General features: G+C 35.3%; 1 protein-coding gene across 4 annotated transcripts in view; it reads right to left on the reverse strand.

The window, feature by feature from the left end:
- The window catches only part of CNTN5 (contactin 5), a 682193-nt gene that overhangs the window by 139792 nt on the left and 520241 nt on the right, over positions 1 to 22160 (reverse strand). For all 4 annotated transcript variants that reach the window (XM_066989851.1, XM_066989852.1, XM_066989850.1 and 1 more), the window contains one exon: positions 5961 to 6142. In XM_066989851.1, the coding sequence (XP_066845952.1) occupies positions 5961 to 6142 (182 nt within the window). The remainder of the gene's footprint in view (positions 1 to 5960; positions 6143 to 22160) is intronic.

The raw sequence follows: 22160 nt of genomic DNA on the forward strand, positions 1-22160 counted from the left end.
AAGTTTAAAACTAAATCTTTGAATCTAGCTGCCATTTGACAGGTCACCAATCAAAGATGTGAGTAGATATGAGGATGCATGACAGCTGACTAACTGCTTCTAGCTTACATCTTGTGCATGGATGATAAAGATAGTGAATGAGGTGTCTATCATTCCTAAGCAGAGAATAGTCTACTGTACAGTCCCTGGCCAGACGGTTGTCAGAAACTGGATATGTATCATAAAAAAGAATCACTTATTTCCCTTTTAGTGGAGGAAAACACAGACAAGGTAGACCCAACCTAACTCCTACACCAAGACCACCAAGACCGAAAAAGCTGCTCTGACATTCTTCTCATTATAGTTAAGGCAATGCATGGCATGCTCCATATGTGCTTCTCTACACTGAATCACTTGATTCTTCTGTTAATGGAAAAATCTCATGTAATACTTTGAAGTAGTTTGTGCGAGTCCCTGTAGTCACTTGTCTACTAATTGTCCTAAAAATATAATTCAATTGCACTGTTTAGTTGTTGCTGTTGTTTTCTTCTGTAGTGTTTTGGTATGCACAAAGAAAGCATGCTGACAAGTACTTGCTTCCTTTGAAAATTAATATGCTAGTATGATTTTGGCAAGTGTGACTGTTGAATGTGTAGTTAAAAATTGTAAAAGATAGACAGTGGTGCCTTAAAGATATGCAGTTTCAAAGAGGCATTAAAATGTTCCTTTTGCTTTTCTGGAACTTCTACTGTGTGATCCAAAGCATATATGGTCTCATTTTTCTATATTGAGTTTGATCTCACAGTGAACCAGAGCATTAGAAATTAAGGAGTAACGTGATTTCACTGAAATAAAACTGCCTCACCAAGCCTGGCTGCAGAGGTGTTCTTCTTGGCATACAGCTGCCATTCCCTCCCCTCTGGCTGTGACTATCATGAAAGTATAATCACGGCACAGGTTTTCCTCTATAACCACAAAATTGCAAATCATAGTGGTATGATCAGTTGGTATTAACAATTTTTTTTTTCATTATATGGAGTATTTCTACCTTAAATTTTCTCCTCATAGTCTAAGTGGTCTTTGGATTCAGAATTTTCAATCTTGCCATCAGCAAAGGCAATGACTCAGACTTTTACCTCTTTGAATGAAGCAAAAGAAATTTTGAACAAGATGGTAAAGCAGTAGGTAGAAGGAAAACAACTAAATGCATGATTAAGAGAAATATTTTGCATAAATTTTTGGCTTCCTTTCTTCTCTTTATGTTTCTTTATGTTTCTCTTCCTACTTTGCTACAGGAAAACAGAGTTCCCTCTCTAGTTATTAGCAAAAGACTCTCCAAAATATCATAACATTTGTTCTTAAACCTTGTCAATAATAAGAGACAAATGTTTAACTGGATTTGCAACTTCTAACTCAATGTATGATTTTAATTTTATTAACAAAAACTTTTAAGCATTATCCTGATATACATGTGGGCAAAGAAAATTTCATTCCATAATTGAACTTAATTTCAATAAGAAAATATAAGTTGTATTTAAACAGATTTTGAAATTAACATATATATTTTTATATACACATACAATATTCATCATGGGAAAAAAATGAGCATTTGCCAGTATTTATCTATCCAATGAAGAGTTTTGGGGGTGAATGTAAGAATAGAAGGATTCATTAATCTTCATGGATACTTTACCATAACTTTCTACACTGCTGCCAAGATTTTAAAATCACTGTCCATTCCCTGATTTATTTTATGTTGCATTTCTGTAGCTTTTTATTCAAGGATGTCAAAATGTTTTACAAAAACACATTGGCAATAAAACAGCAAGCTTACAGACCAGTTTTTGTATCCTCTGTGGAAGAAAAAAAAAAAAAAAAGATGCAGAAAACTCATCCTACTTTCTCAAATAATTTAGCAAATTTTTGGCTGAAAGAAAACTTATGAGAAAATTTTGCATAGACAAATGACTTTAGATAGTGTCCTAAAGTGTGAATGAATAAATGATTTCAGGGTGAAATAAATTATTTTTCTGAACATGAGGCCAATTGAAAAGTATAAAGTATGAGAAGAATAGGTAGCTATCACAGTGAGAAAGCCAAGATAACAGATTTGAGCTGAAGGTGCAATCAGAAGTCTTATCCACTTTAGCTAGTTTTACTCTATGTTTCTGGGGCTAACCTGCAGTGACACTGGTGGATTTTGTTCCATACAACTTTTATGAGGAAGTGATTAAAATGGTGTTAAAAATCTGGTTTGCCTACTACACTGCATTTCAGAATATTCCTGCCCTCAGCTGCTTGTTCAACTGCCATGTTATGGCAGACCTCCCATCCTGCTGTGTCAGCAGAGCTGTTCATGGGTTGCTGCTGTGAGCAGGATCAGGTAACTGAGCCAGCTGAAAGAAAAATGGCAAGAAAAATGTTTTCATTGTCTGGTTCACATCACCACCCTCTGCTGAACTGGCACTAGTGAGTAGATAACACAGTAGCAAAGCCATCATTTTCAGAGTGAGAAAGGAGCAGGAGGAACTGCACAGAGCAGTGGTTGCCATTGGGAACATGCTGGTAGTCAGAGTTTGTGGAGGAGCTGTGACTGTTAATGCCCATCTCCACCCAAATTTTTGTGCTCTCTTCTATTAATCATTTTCAGCTTGAATAGAATTTCTTGTAAACTACAGGATGAGCTTGGGGAAAATCACACCTCTCAAAATGGGTTGCAGTCAAATATATGAAGATGTCTCGCATCATCAAAATTATATTTTTAATGACTATGTCACTTCTACAGCTGAATTTCAACCAAGTGCTGAGACTACAACAATCTGAAATTGTCAACATCTGAAATACCACTTTCTGAACAACATCCAAAGTGTCAGTTGTTGACTCAGGCAGTCATGTTATACCTGGATTGCAGCATCAGGAAAGAAATGATAGATAAATCAGTAACTTGTGATTAAATCTGAGGAGACAGGCAGACTTGGGGCCATGGACTTTCTCCAAAATACTCTGTGATGACCCAGATTAGGTGCAAATGATAAAATGAAGATTCAAACAGACAGCAAGTGAGTTCCTACAGAGATATGCAGATTGTAAAACCACAGTATGACACAGCTGGTACTACAGTCTGCTCTGAAATTTTACGAGAAACCCCTGGTAAGGAATGATGGCCTACATCTGAGTTTCTGAGCCAAAATAATCCTTGTCTCCTGGAGGAATAAGATGTCAGTGAAAAGACAATGAGCTTTAAGATAAATAATCCATGTTGACTGTTATGAATAAGAAATACATCAGCAAATGCTTCCCCTGTATCCTGCTATATCAGCTCTCAGCAGAGGAAGCTGAGAATTTTGTGAAGTAACACTTGGCTAAACTTTGTGCTGTTAAAAACCTTCTTACCCAAACTCTCTTACATCCCTGGAAAGGGATGTAGGGGTTTTTAGGCCAATGAGGAACTAATGCCTTCAGGAGCAGTCTGGATGTGAGAGGCTCGCTGGGGAATACTTCATCTTGAGGCCAAGATACTTGTAAGGAGCTATTAACAGTTTGCACTTCTCGTTTTGCTGGGCTGGAAGTCACTGATGGTCTCCTCCATTTGAAAGTCCCCTGTCACCTGCTCTGACCTTCCACCCTGCTAATGCAGATAGGTGAAACTTTGATTCGGATATGGTTCTGAATTACCCATAACATAGTCTAAAAGATAGTAATAGACTTTGCTGCATTTAGAAATGTAGTAATATGATAGTCTCATGCAGCTGTTAATCAAAGGATTTAGACAATCTGAAGTGGACCTCCTTTCTGTAATGTACAAGCATTTGGTCTGATATTGAAAAAAAAAAAAAAAAGCCAATTAGCACAAACTGTGTGTTATCCATAAAGACAGACTGAAAACAATATTATTTTGACAACCATACAATGGTGGAGAAATAAAAATTCTTATTTCTATCTAAACAGAATGGAACAAAGCTGAAAAAGAGAATGTTTTCTATGGACTTCTACATTTGAATAGCATCTTTACTAGTGCTGAAAATGAAAATGTATCCTGGCTAATAAGAGAGGTAGAGTTAGGTGGAACATGAGATCATGTGTGCTGTGATTTGAGTTCTGCTTATGGCTGTTCACAGGTCTGCAGGGTGCTCTTGAGGAAGCAATTTCGTTTTCCAACAGCTTAAATTCTATCCTGAAAAGCAATTTTTTCTTCCTTTTATTTCAAAAGAAAGAGGTAGAGATAATTGTATCTCTATTACAGGAAGCTTTGGCTATTTTTTTTTTTTTGTAGTTTAACAAGTCTAGAAAACAGCTAGCAAGTGTATGAGCTGGGGTATACATTATAACCTTTGGAATTTCCGATATTTTAAGAAATGTTAAGGAAAAAGACCAAACATGTTGCTAAATTCTCTGGCACCCATACCTGTAACAGGATTTGTCATACTTTTGTAGAAGTAAGTGACAGTAGGAATTTGTAATAATGGAGAAATGTCACTGTGGAGTTGGCACAGTGGAAGGCATAAAGTAGTTCCTGAAGCTTTGAGATTTCTTTCTCTCTTTCTCTCTTTTGTTCTTTCAGTCTTTCTTTAGTAAAATACTTTTCTGCAACTGCAGTATGGGTGGCATGTCCAAAAGGAAAGGTGCAAACCACCATCTTTGCTATCACATTTTTTCCTATACACAGTGAAAAAGTAGAAGGCAAAAAGATGGCTCTAGATGGATAAGAACGAAAAGGAAGGAGAGGAACATCATCCAGCTATATGCTGACGCTCACTGAAAACTGGGGAGCTAAGATAAAGACGTTTGAAAGTTGGAGGAGACAGAAAAATTGATTATGGACCTGGAAATATTGTCTTATATGAAAAATAACTAAACATATGGTGACAATCTATGGTTATTTGATGAAAATGGAAAAAATACAGAGAACTATATACAGTGAGTAATGGGGAGAAAGCACTAATAACAGTTGTCTGAAATCAAGAAAATAAAAATAAAATTCATTAACAGGATAGACTTCATAAAGATATCTACTAGCCTGAGGAACAGTCTCAACTGATGAAGTTTGAATAACACTGACTGCAATATTTGAAGACCAAATACAACTCAGAGTCTGAAAGATTTGTTGCATGATCTCCTGCAACAGATCTCTCCTGCTAAGTACTTAAGGTTGTAGGATCCATGAACTGATAACTAGAAATAGGAGGGACTAAAGTGAAATCTTTGAGCTACAATTACTCAATCAATAGGGCATGTTTTGTATAGGCTTTTGTTTCTAGCCTCTACGGTGCGTCAATGACATTAAATAAAAATGAATTACTCTTACCAAATATTCTTAATTTTGGGTCTTTTTTTTTTTCTTTTCAACATGATGTATGGTTGAATTTTTTGACGATCACTCAAAAAAAAAAAAAAAACCAAACTTATTGGGAGACTACAGAAATTGTGCATCCCCAGACTGAGAGTTTTCATTTACAAAAAGAGAATTGCTTCTCCTACTCTGATTCCTGTATGATGAATTTGGCGAAATCTGCACCGAGGCATGGCAAGTATGTATCATTAATAAAAGTGTGAGAAAAATACTAAGGTATTTCTAAAACTGATTTTCTGACATATGCATTATGGTTAACTTGGGTGAATATATATATTTATATATTAATTTATATATTATATATTATGTATTATATCAGGAGAAAAATACAGACTTCTAAAATTACAAGAATACTCTTCACAAACAAACAAAGAAAAAAAACAACCCTAACCATCAGGAAACATGAAATGTTATTTAAACCAGGTTTTGTGTGAGACAGCTTCATTCACATTTCAGACTTTAGTGCATTACTGAGGAACAAAAATATATATCTTAATTCAATACTGATTTTATTTCATATTTATTTCATAGATATTTAATTTCTAGTGGATCTTAGCGTCCTTCATATATCGTTAAAGCCTTAAGTATGGACAAAACATTGATGGATAATACCATGTGCAATTATACTTACTGTACACTTGAAGTTGCCCTCTGAAGACATTCCTTCCACGTGAGTTTTCAGCTTTACATTCATACATCCCTGCATCTTCTAGCTGCACATTAGGTATTTCAAGCACAGCTTGGGACTTTCTCAGGCGGGCTTTACTTGGATTGTGACCATTAACCTTCCTCCAAGAGATTGTTGGAACAGGGCTGAAATATTTAATAAAATTACTATTACTACTGTCACTACTGAGAACACAGATTCTGTTATCTCATAGTTTAAACAAGTTTAAACACTTAATAATCTAAGGAGCAATAAAATATAATCACAATTAAGGTTCATATAATGCTTGGTATAGCTTACTTTCTGCAGGGAATCTTTAATAAATGGGTTGTTACATAGAATATGTCTCTTTCACCCACAAGGGAGGCCAAGATTTTATCGAGATCAAGCAAATCACTTGAAATGCTCTCTCTAGAGTATCTTCAGTGCTGTATGTTTTACTCCTGAATATGTTCATTCCATAGGTAAAAGAAAATAACTTCAAACCCTGGATGAAATGAGAAAATTCCACCACTTCTGTTTTTGTTTTTTTTTTTTCTTTTTTTTTTTCTGCCATGAACCTCCAGTCCAGGAGATCAGTGACACATTCAGTTAGATGGGAGATTTCAATAACATTGTACTTTGGCTAAAATAAAGTGACCAAAGTCTTGGGGACCTTTACTTTTGCAATATTCTTTAAGTTACAAAATTGTTTGGGCAATAAGTATGTACTCATGTCACTACCACTTCTGTCTGACCGCAGTGCACACCTGTTCTCTGGAGTAAAAGTGTTTATCACTCTATCTTCTATTCAACAGAGATCTAGGGGAAAGCTCAGATGTGTCACTTACATTCATACTGAGGGAAGAAATGGATTACAGATTAGATAGTGTTTATACTAATTCAACTTTATTTTCAGCCCTAGCACTCATCAGTCATCTTATGAGATTTTTATTCTATGGATTTTTACTGGTACATTTCTCTAAATATGGCATTGGATACTCAGGAAGAAAAAAAAAAAAAGGAAAAAGAAAAAAGAAATGTACTCGTTTGATTGCGAACTGAGAACTAGACTACTTCAGGTATTCTAAAAGAAGCTAGGAGGACATCATAAAAGGAAAATCAACTGTTACATGCTGAATTTTTCTCATAAAAATATTTTGGATTTATTTTAATTGCTATCAAGTCTAAAGTTAGATGTAAACAGTTGGATTTTGTGGTAGATGGGGATATGCAGTTCATAGCAGAGATCGAAATTTAAATTATCTATTCATTTCTACCATCATTTGCTGGATTCCACTGATGGAATTTTCTGTAGTTGTATGAAGCTGCAGCAAAACAGAACAGAACAAAACAACACCACCTGTCGCATTATTTAAGGGTGTCCTGTTTGAGACACAACAAATACAGATATGGCAACTACTGATGTATAAGGCTCTAGCTATTATTCAGCCAGAAAAAAAATAGGTTGTCAGTAATTGAAGCTGGGCTTAAGTTCTCAGCCAAGCAGCTCCAAATTCAAGTGCTTTAAAGAGATTTGGAAAATTCATAGACTTGTGATTGGAGCTCAGAGGTTAGTATTTCCTGAATGTCACAAATCATTGAATCTCATTGAGCCTATAAGCACAAAATTTTTGTATTGATTAATGTACAATGTCTGCAATGGTATCCACTGTTTATTGGGATATTTCAGAAATAGAGAATCATTGTTTTCCTTATCAGTTTGTTGATAACTTGATTATTTAACCTGACAAAAGATACTTTATTTCGAATGAGTGTGGATTCATGTCTGTGACTTAATCCCTAAAGTACCTTTCTATTCCTGTGAAATGGTCTCTTCCCCATAGAATAGATAACGTATGGAAATGAAGTTTTTATTGTTGTTGTTGTTTTGTTTTTTTTTCTTAGTAAAAGAAACAGACTGATCTCTTTTTCTTCAGCACTAATCATTTATGTCTTTTTACAGATATGTATGGATCATATGAGCTCTCTTTTATTCTTGTTCCTATTCTAGCACCATAGCTGCTTGGTAGCATGCATTATTAATCTTAAAATACTTTCTCACAAGCTGGTTTCAAAATTTGGTGTCCTGTTTGGCTTGAGGACTCTTCTGTGTAGTACATTTGGGTATAATCTATAAAGTTTGTTTTATACAACTTTTCAGAAGTTGTTTTATGGTGTTTTCAATTAGAACATTAAAACAATTTTTTATTTTTATCTGACATAAGTACTTCATACTTTTCCATTCTAAATACTAAGAATAAATAGGTTATTTATTTCTGTCTGTGGTACACTAATAAAAGCAACTGTCTTTACCATTACCACTTATAATATTCCTGTTACTTCCTCAGCAAGATATTTTGATTTGCTATACTTTGATAGCTATTTGTATATGTTAGAAGTAGCACAAGAAACAACATTAGTTTATATTTTTCCCATTTATTAGCTATCATATTTTATCTCTAATTCCACACTTCACTTTGAAACTCTAATTTACACTCTTTCTTGAATGATTTTATGGAGATTTCATAACTCTGTTGTTTTGGGATCAGATTTAAGTGTAAATTACTTACATGCTTATCCTCTTTCTATATATAGTTATGTCATGACTACTGGCTGCAAAACAGCAACTCTAGCCAGGTAAGTGTTTAACTAATTATTATTGATCACAACACCGGTCCACAGTAGAAATACATTGTGCTTGTACAGTGCAATACTTCTCAATTACTCAGTTTTATAAATGATATAAGTGGGCAGGTACACTCTGTTTGGCACCATAATGTTGCCATGTTTGTTGCCCATATTCACGTACTTGCTCTTCCGTCCTTCCTGCAATAAAATAAGTGACCAAACAAACAAACAAACAACAACAACAACAACAAAACAACAAGCATTTACTCTATTATCTTGGAAGGAAACTGGTGTAGCTGAATAGAACTGATAAATGTGATTTTCCATGTTGTATATTTCCAAGAAACAATGAGGACGTTATAAACCATGATTGCTGGCTCATTTATCTACAAAGCGTTAACTCTGAAATTCATGTATTTAGAAAATTCCCTTTAAATTGTGTTTATTTCTATTTTTTGAAATTTGCTTTACTGTATACTACAGAAAGTAAGTGTGTATAACATGCAAATACAGAGCAAATGATGTTCTCTGGGTCATTAAGAAATATATTTAGAAAAAATAAATCTCTATTTTCTTCATCAGTGTAAGATAGTAAGTGGAGTTTTTCAAAGAGATAAAATTACTTTAGCTGTGTAGATTTAATGATTTCAAATGAAAGTACTCCCAAACTGCAAATCACTATTCACAGACAACTTGTAGCTCTGTTTAATGAAGCTTCTTATTTTCCTTGCATAACTCACAAGTGAGGTATGAATTTTACATCTGAAATAAAAATATATCTATACCTATTTCTCCTTTGTGACTTGTGTGAGAGGGAAATGAAAGAATGAAATATATCTGAGTAAGGATGTGAAATAATAAAATTGTGACTGTTCTAGAAAACTCATAAAATCTAGCATAAAAGCTTACATATACACATATTGTTCATCCTTAAAAAATAGAGTAATAGAAGTAACTCTAACATTAATATGAGTTCAACATAATATGCATAATTGGTAAATCTTATAATTGTTATATCCCATTTTTATTTTGGACTAAGCAGATATTTTGGGGGAATATTACTTAGTTTTTTATTATAACAGTGCTCAAATTTAACTCCAATAAATATCTTTATGCAAGTTTCAGTTGAGTTCAAAGAGAAGGTTCTCCTCACTTTTAGAAACAATCAGTTGAATAGTGCTGGTAAACCTTAGAATCACCGAGGAAAAAAAAAAAAAAGCAAACAAACAAAAAACCTACCTAATTCAGAAGTGTCATCATTAAACCTCTTATTAATTTGAGCTGAAATAAAAGTTCAAAGAGGTCACTTTTAAATGTGATAGTCATTACATTGTGGGTTTGTTCACTTTGAATTTGAAGAAAACATAAGTTATAGTTTTGCATTTATATTTAGAAGAGATTATAAGAGTTAAATTTCAGCACTATGTATTTGAAGGAAAAATATATTAGCCTGAGATGAAAACAGAGAAATTGTCTAAGCAGCCAGGGATCGGGTTAGGAAAGACAAAGCCATGTTAGAATTAAATTTGGCCAGGGACATCAAGAGCAATAAGAAAAGCTTTTTCTATAGTTACCCCAGAGATGAAAGGAAAGACTAAGGAAACTGTGGGCCCTCTCCAGAAGGAAATGAGAGACCTGGTCACCTGGGATATGGAGCTGAGGTACTCAATGACTTTTTTGCCTCAGTCTTCACTGACAAGAGCTGTAGCCTGGGAAAAGCCCGGGCCCCAGAAGGCAAAGGCAGGGACTGGGAGAATGATGAACAACACAGTGCAGGAGAAGATCAGGTTCAAGACATGCTAAGGAACCTGAAAGTGCACAAGTCCGTGGGACCTGATGAGATACATCCATGGGTCCTGAGGGAAACAGCAGATGAAGTTGCTAAACCACTATCCATCATATTTGAGAAGTCATGGCAGTCCAGTGAAGTTTGCACTGACTGGAACAGGGAAAACATAGCACATGTTTTTAAAAAGTGTAAAAAGGAAGATCCAGGGAACTACAGGCCAGTCAGTCTCACCTCTGTGCCTGGCAAGATCATAGAGCAGATCCTTCTGGAAACTATTCTAAGGCATATAGAAAATAAGGAGGTGATTGGTGACAGTCAACATGGCTTCACTAAGGGAAGGCAGATTGTGCCTGAGAAATCTAGTGGCCTTCTACAATAGGGTTACAGCATTGGTGGATAGGGGAAGAGCAACTGACGTCATCTACCTGGACTTGTGCAAAGCATTTGACACTGTCCTGCATGATGTCCTTTTTTTTTTTTTTCTAAATTGGAAAGACGTGGATTTGATGGATGGACCACTTGGTGGGTAAGGAATTGGCTGGATGGTCTCACTCAAAGAGTTGCAGTCAACGTCTCTGTGTCCTAAGTAGCGATCAGTGACAAGTGGTGTTCCTCAGGGGTTGGTATTGGGACTGGCACTATTTAACATCTTTGTTGGTGACATAGACATTGGGATCAAGTGCACCCTCAGCAAGTTTGTCGATGACACGAAGCTGTGTGTTGCAGTCAGCATGCTGTAGGGAAGGGATTCCATTCAGAGGAAACTTGACAGGCTTGAGAGGTGGGCCTGGGCAAACTTCATGAGGTTCAACAAGGCCAAGTGCAAGGTCCTGCATCTGGGCTGGGGCAATCCCAGCATAAGTACAGGTTGGGCGGAGAATGAATTGAGAGTAGCTCTGAGGAGCTACTCATTCTCTCTGACTTGGGGGTGTTGACAAGAAGCTCAGTTTGAGCAGGCAATGTGCACTTGCAGCCCAGAAAGCCAACTGTACCCTAGGCTGCACCAAAAGACGCATGTCAAGGGAGATGATTCTCCCTCTCTACTCTGGTCTTTGGAGATCCCACCTGGAGTACAGTGTTCACAGAATCACAGAATCACAGAATTGTAGGGTTTTGGAAGGGACCTCCAGAGATCATGATGTCCAACCCCCCTGCCAAAGAAGGTTCCCTAGAGCAGGTTGCACAGGTAGTCATCCAGATGGGTCTTTAATATCTCCAGAGAAGGAGACAAAATGTTCAGGTACTGTGTCCCTCAGAGACACTTTTGTCAGTAGTGAAGTGATAGGACAAGGAGTAATGGTTTTAAACTAAAAGACGAGAGATTTAGGTTATATATAAGGAAGAAATTATTTACTGTGAGGGTGGTGAGGCACAGGAACAGATTGCCCAGAGAACCTGTGGATACCCTGTTGCTGGAAGTGTTCAATGTCAGGATGGATGAGGCTTTGAGCAACCTGGTCCAGTGGAAGGTGTGCTGGCCTATGGCAGGGGGGTTGGAATTAGATAATCTTTAAAGGTCTCTTCCAACCCAAACCGTTCTATGATTCTATTATTTACAATTAATGCTATTGAATTTGTTGGTAGTTCTTCATAAGTTTATTTGGAAATAGAAATGCTTTGAAAAACAGAAGCAATTTTATACAGTTGTTTGTTTTGCAATTTCATCCTAAATAATAATAATAAAAAAAAAAGTATTTGGATCTATAAAGCATGTATTTCTTTCAGAAAAGGGTTGAGATGGAAATGAGAGTCATTTTTGAATTTTAAAATACCTTTTCTGTTAATCTGAGCTCCTAATTTTTCAGCTGTATATTAAATAAGACTGCATTGTTTAGTTTTTTCTACTTTTGGTTGGTACAAATTGATATGCTCTTTTGAAATAGTTTATTTTCTACTGTAATTTCAATTCCTTTCCACACTATTTATCTTTACCATACATCACTATTCTGAGTTGTGTCTTTGAACCCACAGGTTCACATCACAGTATATCTTAAAATCTCTGCATGCCTATGCATATGAAATTAGAAAAGAACCCTTTGTCCTTATGCCCTCCAGCCTTGCAACTGTGTTAAATATCTTTTAATTATTACAGACTAATTATGTAGGATTAAAATGTCGAGGAGAATCGTGAAATTCTCTCCATAAGACACTTTCCAGAAATAAACATCAACCATTCACACAATTTTACCTTTAGATCATTGTATATTAGCCTATTTTGGTCAGATGAGATGTAGGAGACTATCTCATTATTCTATACAAGATAATAACTTTTGCTTTCATTTGGTTATTAAAAGATACTCACGTATCTGTGAGTATTGTTGACTTAAGAACAAAAATGGAAGAAAACGACAATGAATTTGGAGCCAGTGAGGAGAAAAAAGGTGAGGTTTGCAAGTCAGTTCTACACAATTCCATGATTTTGCTAAAAGGTCTAATGGTTTAGATTAGGTCTGATACATGTGTCAGTGTTGTATATTAACACGGATTTTTTTAACACTTTCCCCCTATTCCAGACTTGGTCCTTACAGCACAGAACAAGGTCAGAATGCCTTTGCCTGACTGTATGTCCAGCTCCAAGTCATCTTCTTCACACTCTGAGTGCTAACATGGTAGAACATCTCTAACATCTATAACAGTCCTGTGTCTAGTGATTCATTATCCATAATGATTCTTTAACCATGATGAATTATATTCCAAAGGCTTTTCTCTACTATTTTCTCAGTCTAAACTGGTAGCTCAGACTTGATTCCTAACTGCTTGGTAGCTCAAGTAAGATAAGATACTTGGCGCTTCTGGTGATTCCAAAGAAGTTTCCAAGTTCTTAAATTCAAGTTGTTCATAAGAACAATGATAATCTGGTACAGATGTTACTCACAACAGGCTGAGTTGGTTTTGCAACTAGTGAGTTAAAGGGAAAAAGTTATTCCATAATATTTCATCTCTTTATTTAAAAGTTAGATAATGCTATTTACTCTTAATGAAATCACAACAGCAAAGATAGATAATGACAAATTTAATGGAAAAATGTTGAATGTCTCCTGCCATGCATTCAGGGTTGGTCACTTTGCAAAATTCCATGCTATATTTTATCATTAGCAAATAATGTGTTATATTGTAGAATGGATGAGGTATTGAGCTACTATAGTTTTTAAATAAGGACAAAAGTAAGCTCAGTTTTTTTCCTCAGCCATCCAGTGACTCTTTTTTTTTTTTTTTTTTTTTTTCCCTAGTCTCCGTATCATTCCCCACCTCAGTTTGCTGGCTGGAGGCACTCTGAAGTGAACATTCTACTAAAAACTATTAAAGACAAAGCAACACTTAAAATGTCACAAGCCTGTGACCTGGGCACAGCTGTTGAGAAGAGAGTCTGAAGCAAATTGAAAAGCAAAAGACATATATGACATCTGCTGTGTGAGTATGGGAGATAACACACAAAAATTCCACAAATTTAGTTAGATTACACAAATACTTTAAGGTAGAAATTTTGCCTAAAAAGCTAACACGTTTTTGACAGGGGTTTATATGGATTCTCAGAGTCACAGTACCACAAAAGCACTGTTTTCTTAACCCATATAAATCTACTTCATAACAGATTTTCATGTTATTTTTCTCTTCTCCAAACTTTGGTCAGGCAGAATTTCTGTAGCTTGCACATTAATATAGGATTTCTAAACTCATCTTTACAGGTATAGAAAGTGTGTGTATAAAGATCATTTCCAGAGGACTGAAACATGAATCTTGCCTTGCCTTTCATTGCCTTGCAGAAACAACAAGTCTACCACCAATTATGACACGGGAACATCACATGTAAATCTAGAATCCAGGGTGTGTAAAATGGCTTTGAATCTGCTGATCAGCAATGGAGTGTGAAGATTGTGAACACAGTGAAGATAGATGATTTCTGAAAGCGCTGGGTTTAAGGTTTTGTACCACGTAATAATATATGCATTTATTTCTTTACGGGAAATCCTGAACAAGTAATGGCAATTGTAATTACGAGGAACTACTATTGATGATTGCAAGATTTTTTTTTTCTTTTCCTTTTGATCATCTCAGTTTTGACACACAGAGAAAGCCTGCATATGCACTTCTGGATAGTAAGTTCAGAATGGAAACGGAAGGAGGCAGATTTCTCTGTGTAGAAGTTACAAGTAAGCATCTGAAAAAATTCTCCTGCATCTTTAAACCTAAATCAAAACCATCTAAATTGCCAAAGTTTTCAGTTACATTTACAAGTTTTCTTTGACAGTGCTCAGAGAGAAAGATAGGGGACTGGTAATATTGCTTCTTCAGGATTTATGTCTTACTGATGGGGACTTGCAGTTTGCCAGGGCTGATTTTTTCAAATTTCCCTATGTCATACGATGAAAGCAATTAACTCTAAATTTCCAGATGTAAGTATGAAGCATTTAGTCAGACTGAGAAAGAAAGAGACCTGGGAGTGCTACCTGAGATTTAACAAAGAAAGTTTATTACATTACTATGAATGATTGCAATACTTGTAACAGCATTATAAAGTCTATGCAACAGCAAATCTACTCAAAGAAGGGTAGAAATCAATCTAGCTTGAAAAAAGAGGAACAAAATCCAATCCTACTCTAGCACCTTATGACATAAATTCTTTTTCAGTATGAAGTAAAAATGAACTTTAAATTGATGAAAGTCATAGATTTATTTGACATAAACAACATGTACTATGGAAGGAAACAAATACTGGATCTGTTTCTGTCTTAAATAAACAAACTGAGCTTGAAGATGCCATATTCACATTCAAAACGGTTCCTTCCTGTCATCACAAATTTATCTCCAGAGGTAATGACATCCCTATCTATAATACTGACAAATGATGTTCTACTGTGTATGTTAATTTCCCTCTTGGGATTGTTTTGCTGTCAGAGAACTTGAAGCTTCTAGAACTTCACAGCTTCTAGATTTGGCATCTGATAGAATTAACAAAATCTACTTCCTAAAGTGAGAATTGGTGTGAATAGGCATGAAGGAGCATGACTTGCTAAGCATGGGACTTAGAAACATACATTTCAATACCAGCTTTTCTCTCTATTCTGTAGCTTGATTGGCAAATCATTTTATTTTAATACTTTGTGCCACAATTTCCATGTTTTAAAAAAAGGAAACTGATATTTTTACAGCTCTGTGACCTGTAGATGAAAAATAAGATATCATTTTAAGAATTTTTTTTTGAGGGTGATGGCAAATTGCTGCCTGCGGAATTCTACATTGTGATTTGCTTAATATTTCACAGTGCTTAGATTCTTAGATTTTGTTCCCCTGGTATTTCTCCTATTTGTAGGAAAAACACTGAATATTTGAATCCTTAGTTCCAGCAAGGAATCTGATGTATAACATCTAGAACGATTTGTTCCATTAAATGTAAACCAGGGATCTTGGCATGTCATTAAATTGTGAGTACCATAATACATTTAAAAGACAAGTCAAAATTAGCTTTCAATTCACTTGCAAATTGTATATTAAAAACTTGTTAGTATTCCTCAGTCCTCCATCCTTCACTTATCAGTGCAGGGATTCATCGTGCCCTTTCACACTTTGTTTTGCCAGCAGTTCCTGTGTAGAGGATAACAATATATGCACTATTATCACAGGAGTCAGTGGAAATGAGACCTGTTAATGTGCACCAAATGTTCTGAATGTAGACTCAGGTAACCTGTAATATCAAAGTATCTCTGTGTCACCATTATTGTAGGAAGAGGCAAGGACTGTTTCATGTTCATGGAAAAATACAAGGAGGCTTAATCTTCTGAAAGACAATGTCCAAAGATGAGCAGCTCCTGTGGGTGAAAGGCCATTCCACTTTGCAGAACATTTCTGAGCTATGTCTCTGACTGCCAGCACACCATAAAGATCTGATGGAATATTGCAAACAAATGGCCATCAGAATTGTCATATTTGGCTCTAAAAACAGTGAAGCCTGCTTTGTATCACAAATACTAGTATCATTGTACAGCCATGTTACATTCCCATGTTTTTCCTCTATAAACAGATCATCCTGGAAGTTATGTTGAAACGTGGAAGACAGGAAGGTGATTAAAGACAGCCAACATGTCTTCACCAAGGGCAAATCATGCCTGACTAATGCAGTGACCTTCTAAGAAGTAGTAACTGCATCAGTGGACAAGGGAAGAGCTACTGATATCATTCTATCTGGACATCTGTAAGGCCTTTGATACAGTCCTCAACATTCTTGCCTCTAAATTGTAGAGATGTGGCTTGATGGAAAGAATTGGCTGGATGATAAAACCTAAAGGTTCTAGTCAATGGCTTCATGTCCAAGCAGAAACTAGTAATTTGTGGTGTCCCTCGAGTGTCTTTGCTGGGACCAGTACTATTTAGTATCTTCATTACTGACATAGACAGTGGGATTGAGTGAACCTTCAGAAAGTTTGCAGATGACAGCGGGCTGAGTAGTGTTAATATGAGTTAATATGTTAGAGGGAAATATGAGTTATATGTTAGAGGGAAGGGATACCAGATGGACTTAGACAGCCTTGAGAGGTGGGCCCATGCAAACATTATGAAGCTCAACAATGCCAACTACAGGGTCCTGCATGTGGACTGGGGGCAATTCCCAATATCGGTAGAGTCTGAGTAATTAATGGATTAAGAACAGCCCTGCAGAGGATGACTTGGGGATACTAGTAGATTAAAAGTCACATATGAGTTGGCAATATGTGCTTACAGCTGAGAAAGCTGATCACATGCTGGGCTACCTAAAAAGGCACATGACCAGAAAGTCAAGATGAGAATTCTCCCCCTCTACTCTGCTCTTGTGGGACACCACCTGGTGTACGGTATCTAGTTCTGGGTCTGTCAATACAAGGAAGACATGGATCTGTTAGAGTTCATCCAGAGGAGGGACACAAAAAGTTATCGAAGGACTGGAACACCTCTCTTGTGAAGAAAGGCTGAAAGAGTTGGGATTGTTCAGCCTGAAGAAAAGAGTTATCTGGGTAGACCTTATTTTGCCTAAAGAGGGCTCAAAAGAGGGATGGAGACTTTACAAAGGCCTTTAGTGGTAGGACAAGGGGCAGTGGTTTTCAGCTGAAGGAGGATAGATTTAGACTGGATATAAGAAAAATTTTTGAAGATGAGGATAGTAATAAGCTTGAACAGATTGCTCAGAGAAGTTGTTTATGCCCTGTTGCAGGAAGTGTTTAAGGCCAGGCTGGATTGGGCTTTGAGCAACCTCATCTATTGAAAGATGTCCCTACCTATGGCAGGGGTGGGTGGAGAAGATGATCTTTAAGGGTTTCTTCCAACCCAAACCATTTCATGATTCTATGATTCTATGAATATTCAGCTGCTGTTTTTCACCTTGCAAGTTAGCCTTCCTTATAGCCATTATTCTATGTCATTTTCTTAATCAGTGACTCAAGCAGAAATAACTTCTGCAGATACTTCATGCAAATGTTTCATGGTTCCAGTCAAATCTACTTCAGCAGATCATACAGATTTTATATCATCACTCTGATCTTTGCTTAGATATTGCATTCACCTATTCAAATACATTTTGCATTTATGTCTGCATATTGTGAAATCTTCAGTAAGCTTTCTGTACATACTGTATAATGAAAATACTGATAATCACAAAATAAATAATACAATTTTAATTAAAGCATGAAGAACTATTAGAAAAATCAGTTAAAAAGTCAAATCTAGGTGATAAAATTCAACATTCCATGGATTTAAAACTGTGGGATATTTACAAACCAGAATTTATTCCAAAAGTGAATTATTTCAGGAGAACACTTTACAATATTTCCTGGATTATAATTCATAAAATTTCATTCAGTTTTGTGCCTTAAATATATGTAATTTTACCTCATTTTTGTTTTATCTCTTTTAAAAAGCAAAATTTTAAAATGGACTATCAGCTGAGTTCTTGCAGGCCATATTACAGATGAATGTTTATGACTGACTTATAAAGCTCTTCAAAGTAGAGTTTACGATAGAGTTTACAATTAAAGCAACATTGTCTATAACAGCACAATGTTTCTATCATAACAACCTCATCATAACAAATGTAATAAAAAGAAATCAATATCTACTTTATTCTTTAAGATTATTTTTCAATAAGGACATGGTCTATACATTAGTAAAGTGAACTAAGATAACATTTATAAAGAATATTGACATACTGTGTAGATGTTACTATTGTACAGAAATAGCACAAGCATGAAACACTCTCAAAAATACAGAAAAACAAGTGTATGGGATGTATGAAAAAATGATTGCAAGAATGGTTCTCTATTGATTCTTTTGATTGAAATCTCTGTCTGCTGGTCTACATGGTTAAAAAATGGCCATAGTGGAAAAAGGATACATAAATATTTTTTTTCTTTCTTTTGTTACACACAATCCTTTTGGCTATCTGTGTGGCCCAGGAATCCTATTTGAAATGAGAAGATTCAAAACATTGAAAACCTGTAAGTACAGGTATAGCCCATGTCCTCTAAGTTGTTCTAATAAGAAATAAAGTATGATTACTCATTCAAAATTGGATTTTGGCACTATCATAATACAAAAGGTATTTTATTTCCTGGCTGAAGCCAGAAAACCAATGATGTGCGAGGTTTGTATGGAGAACAAAATAGAATGTTTGTATGTTATGTTGCATGGCAAAATCACAATGAGGAAAAGGTTGAGGAGTGAGGTATATGTAAGGTGAGTGCATGGGACACAATTTGACATTAGAAATATCTGTGTGAAAAAAGTGTGTTTAGATGTAAAGTTTAGAAATTCAGTTTATTTGAAACTGAAAACAGAATACAATCTAAATACAATCTAAAAAAATAAAAAGGAAAAAGAGCAATATATGTGACACTTTTTTTTTTTTTTCTCTCTCTTGAGCTACTTTCCTCTGAGGGCAAGACTTTTTGATTGTTGAACAGGGGCATAACATTCAGCTCTTCATGCTAGCTTGGACATTGTCTGAGCTGTGAAAACCTCTTAATTCTGTGATTTTTCAATTTATTTTTATTTATTTTTTTAATAAACACTTTACTTTTAAAAAACGCCATCAACTCTCTATTTTAAGTCCAATGTCAAAATAATAACATTAAAAGTACTTCTGAGATAAATATACTCCAAAGCCAGGAACTGTTAAACTGAAGAATGCTTTGACTGTGGTCACTGCAAGCATGTCATCACTGAACATGTCATGTGGTGAGGACAGATTTTAAAGTCCTTTTACCTTTCAGCATTATGATTTTCACATCTTTCTAATGGGAAGAAAAATGATGTCATCAGAATTCTTCCTTTTGAGGAAAGAGGAAATAAGAAATGAAAGAATTAACTGGTTCCCTCTGAATGTTCTTGGAGGCAAATTTTGTAATACTTGAGAAAAAGTGCAAATGGCAGCCTGCTGCGACAGAAGCCAGAGAAATTGTGTTTCTGGAGCAGGAATACTATGATCTATGCAAGAGTGTTAGTGGGGAAAATCATGTCTTTTTTACCACAACCTACACAAAGGATAAGGCCATGATTTGTCTTTCTGATTTACATAATAAGCTTAAGTTAGCATTGGAATGATGGATTTGTTAGAGAACCAGGAGTATCTGGACTACAAATGAGAATCTCATTAACAATAAGCTCATTATATATTTTCTTCAGCAAAAATTTGCTTGTCTTTTTAAATAACAAGATATAATCAGTGAAAATTGGATTACTCAATAGCAAATATTAACATACCACTGGTTATGAAAAAAAAACAGTTATAAAAAAAAAAAAAAGTAGTTGTTTTGAATTCCTCCATTCAGTAAGATTTAAAGTAGATCTTTTCTATTATTATTATTATTTTTTAATTTAATCTAACAATACTTAATCTAAATCTTGATCAGGATTTAGCAGTTATGTAAATTAAAAATATGTTGTTGTGTCCTTACAAAAAGTTCAAAAAATAGATGTTAATACTTTGTTATTGCAAGAGGGTTTTTTATTTTATTTTTATTAAAAAAAAAAAATCCTCTGCCTTGTTAGGAAAGAAATGAAAATTCAGGTGTTCCTAATTAAAATAACGTAATTGAATCTGTGTGCTACAGATATATATGAAATGTAGACATAATCAAAACACAAGTTTTCTGTGGATATGAGTAATTCTATATATAAAAACAACCTTTCAACAAAAGTGGGATGGCACAAAAACCCAGCACAAAACACTAAATATCACTTAACTGCAAAATGCACACTCATATATAACAGTAAATTTTATTTTGGACTTTTCTGTCTGTTATGTCTTTTCTTATACCTCAACAGTAAATCATGGATAAATGCAGTGATTTCTCAGCCAGTGAGTGATGCTGTATTAGGCAGTATTACCTGTATATAATGTAAATAACATGATTTTGAGATATTTCACTTCTATATTACTTTGAATTCTTTAGAAATAACAAATATATTTATAAGTGGCATTTGTAACATAATATTTTTACTTGTAATTAGTATATATTGCTTGATTTAGAATAAAATCCTTTTCAGACAATTTCTGTCTGTCAAGAAATTAAGTTGGTTTGGAGACAAAAGCTGTGCAGCTCCAGTTTATTTAATTTCTACAGCCATGGTGACTGGCAGTTCTAAATAAACACTATTAATAAATTATTAATCTGTAACCAAAGACTAGGCTTTCTCTGGAATATCTCTGAAATGCCTGGTTCAAGAAATCTTTCTAGAATGGCTGCCATTGTCACAATTACATAGGTAGAAGAGAACAGTGCTTGAGAGCAGCTAAATTAAAGCATGAGAAAAACAACAGCATATTGATTTTGAGACTGCAATAACTATAATTTTAATTACAATAAGAATTCAAAACTCCAAATTCAAATCCAAAATCCAAAAATCAAAAAAGAAAGATAAATAAAAACTAAATTAGCTGCTGATTCAATTTGGTAATGAATACCCCTGGCAGGAGAACCAGAAAATATCTGTACAAGCTATCGGGAATAAGAGATGCGGATGGAAGTGAAAGCAATAAAAATGAGCAAGGAATCTGATGCATTTCCACCTTCCACCTCAGCCTCCAGGTTTCAAATGAGGCCTGAAATGCCATTCATGTAATTATGACCATATCAGGTTGAAAGCAATTTCAATTCAGCTGGCTTGATTAATGGATGCAAAAAGAAGATAAGGAGTATGTATGGTAAAAGTAGTTGCTTGTAATAGCAGCAAATGAGGTCAACTTATTGGATAACCTAAAATTCTCTGATGGATCAGGTGTTTTTGTTTTGTTTTGTTTTGTTGTTAAAGGTTAGCTCCAAATATGAACCTAGAAATATGCTGATTGAAGTTTTTCCTGTCAACTGTCACCTTTATTTTGTGGCAGTTTGAATAGTGAGTGACTCTTTGAGAGAGGTTACTAAATCTTGAGGTGCTGGTGATTGAAAATATTAATAGCTGCTTTTCTTGTCTGTCAGCAGTCATTGTGAAGGACAACAGTTGGCTTTCCTCCTCTTTGTTGGAAAGTGACAGTTGAGTAGGAATCTGCCTGCAACTGTACTTCCAACAAGAGGGGGAAAAAACAACATGTTGGTTACTGCTCCAGCCATAGCCAGGAGTCTCAAAGGGCCTTGTTGCCAATACTGACCTGGCAGAAAACTAGTTAGCATTGCTGACAGGAGAGAGCCTGGAGCCACCTGCCTCTACAGAGCAGCTGTCTTCCTCACTTATTTTAGCATCTCAGCTAATCTCCTTTTATTGGTTTCAAATACTTCTTTGCTTCTCTTAAAACATAAGAC

The sequence above is a fragment of the Anser cygnoides genome, chromosome 1, assembly GCF_040182565.1.
Source record: "Anser cygnoides isolate HZ-2024a breed goose chromosome 1, Taihu_goose_T2T_genome, whole genome shotgun sequence".
NCBI classification, from domain to species: domain Eukaryota; kingdom Metazoa; phylum Chordata; class Aves; order Anseriformes; family Anatidae; genus Anser; species Anser cygnoides.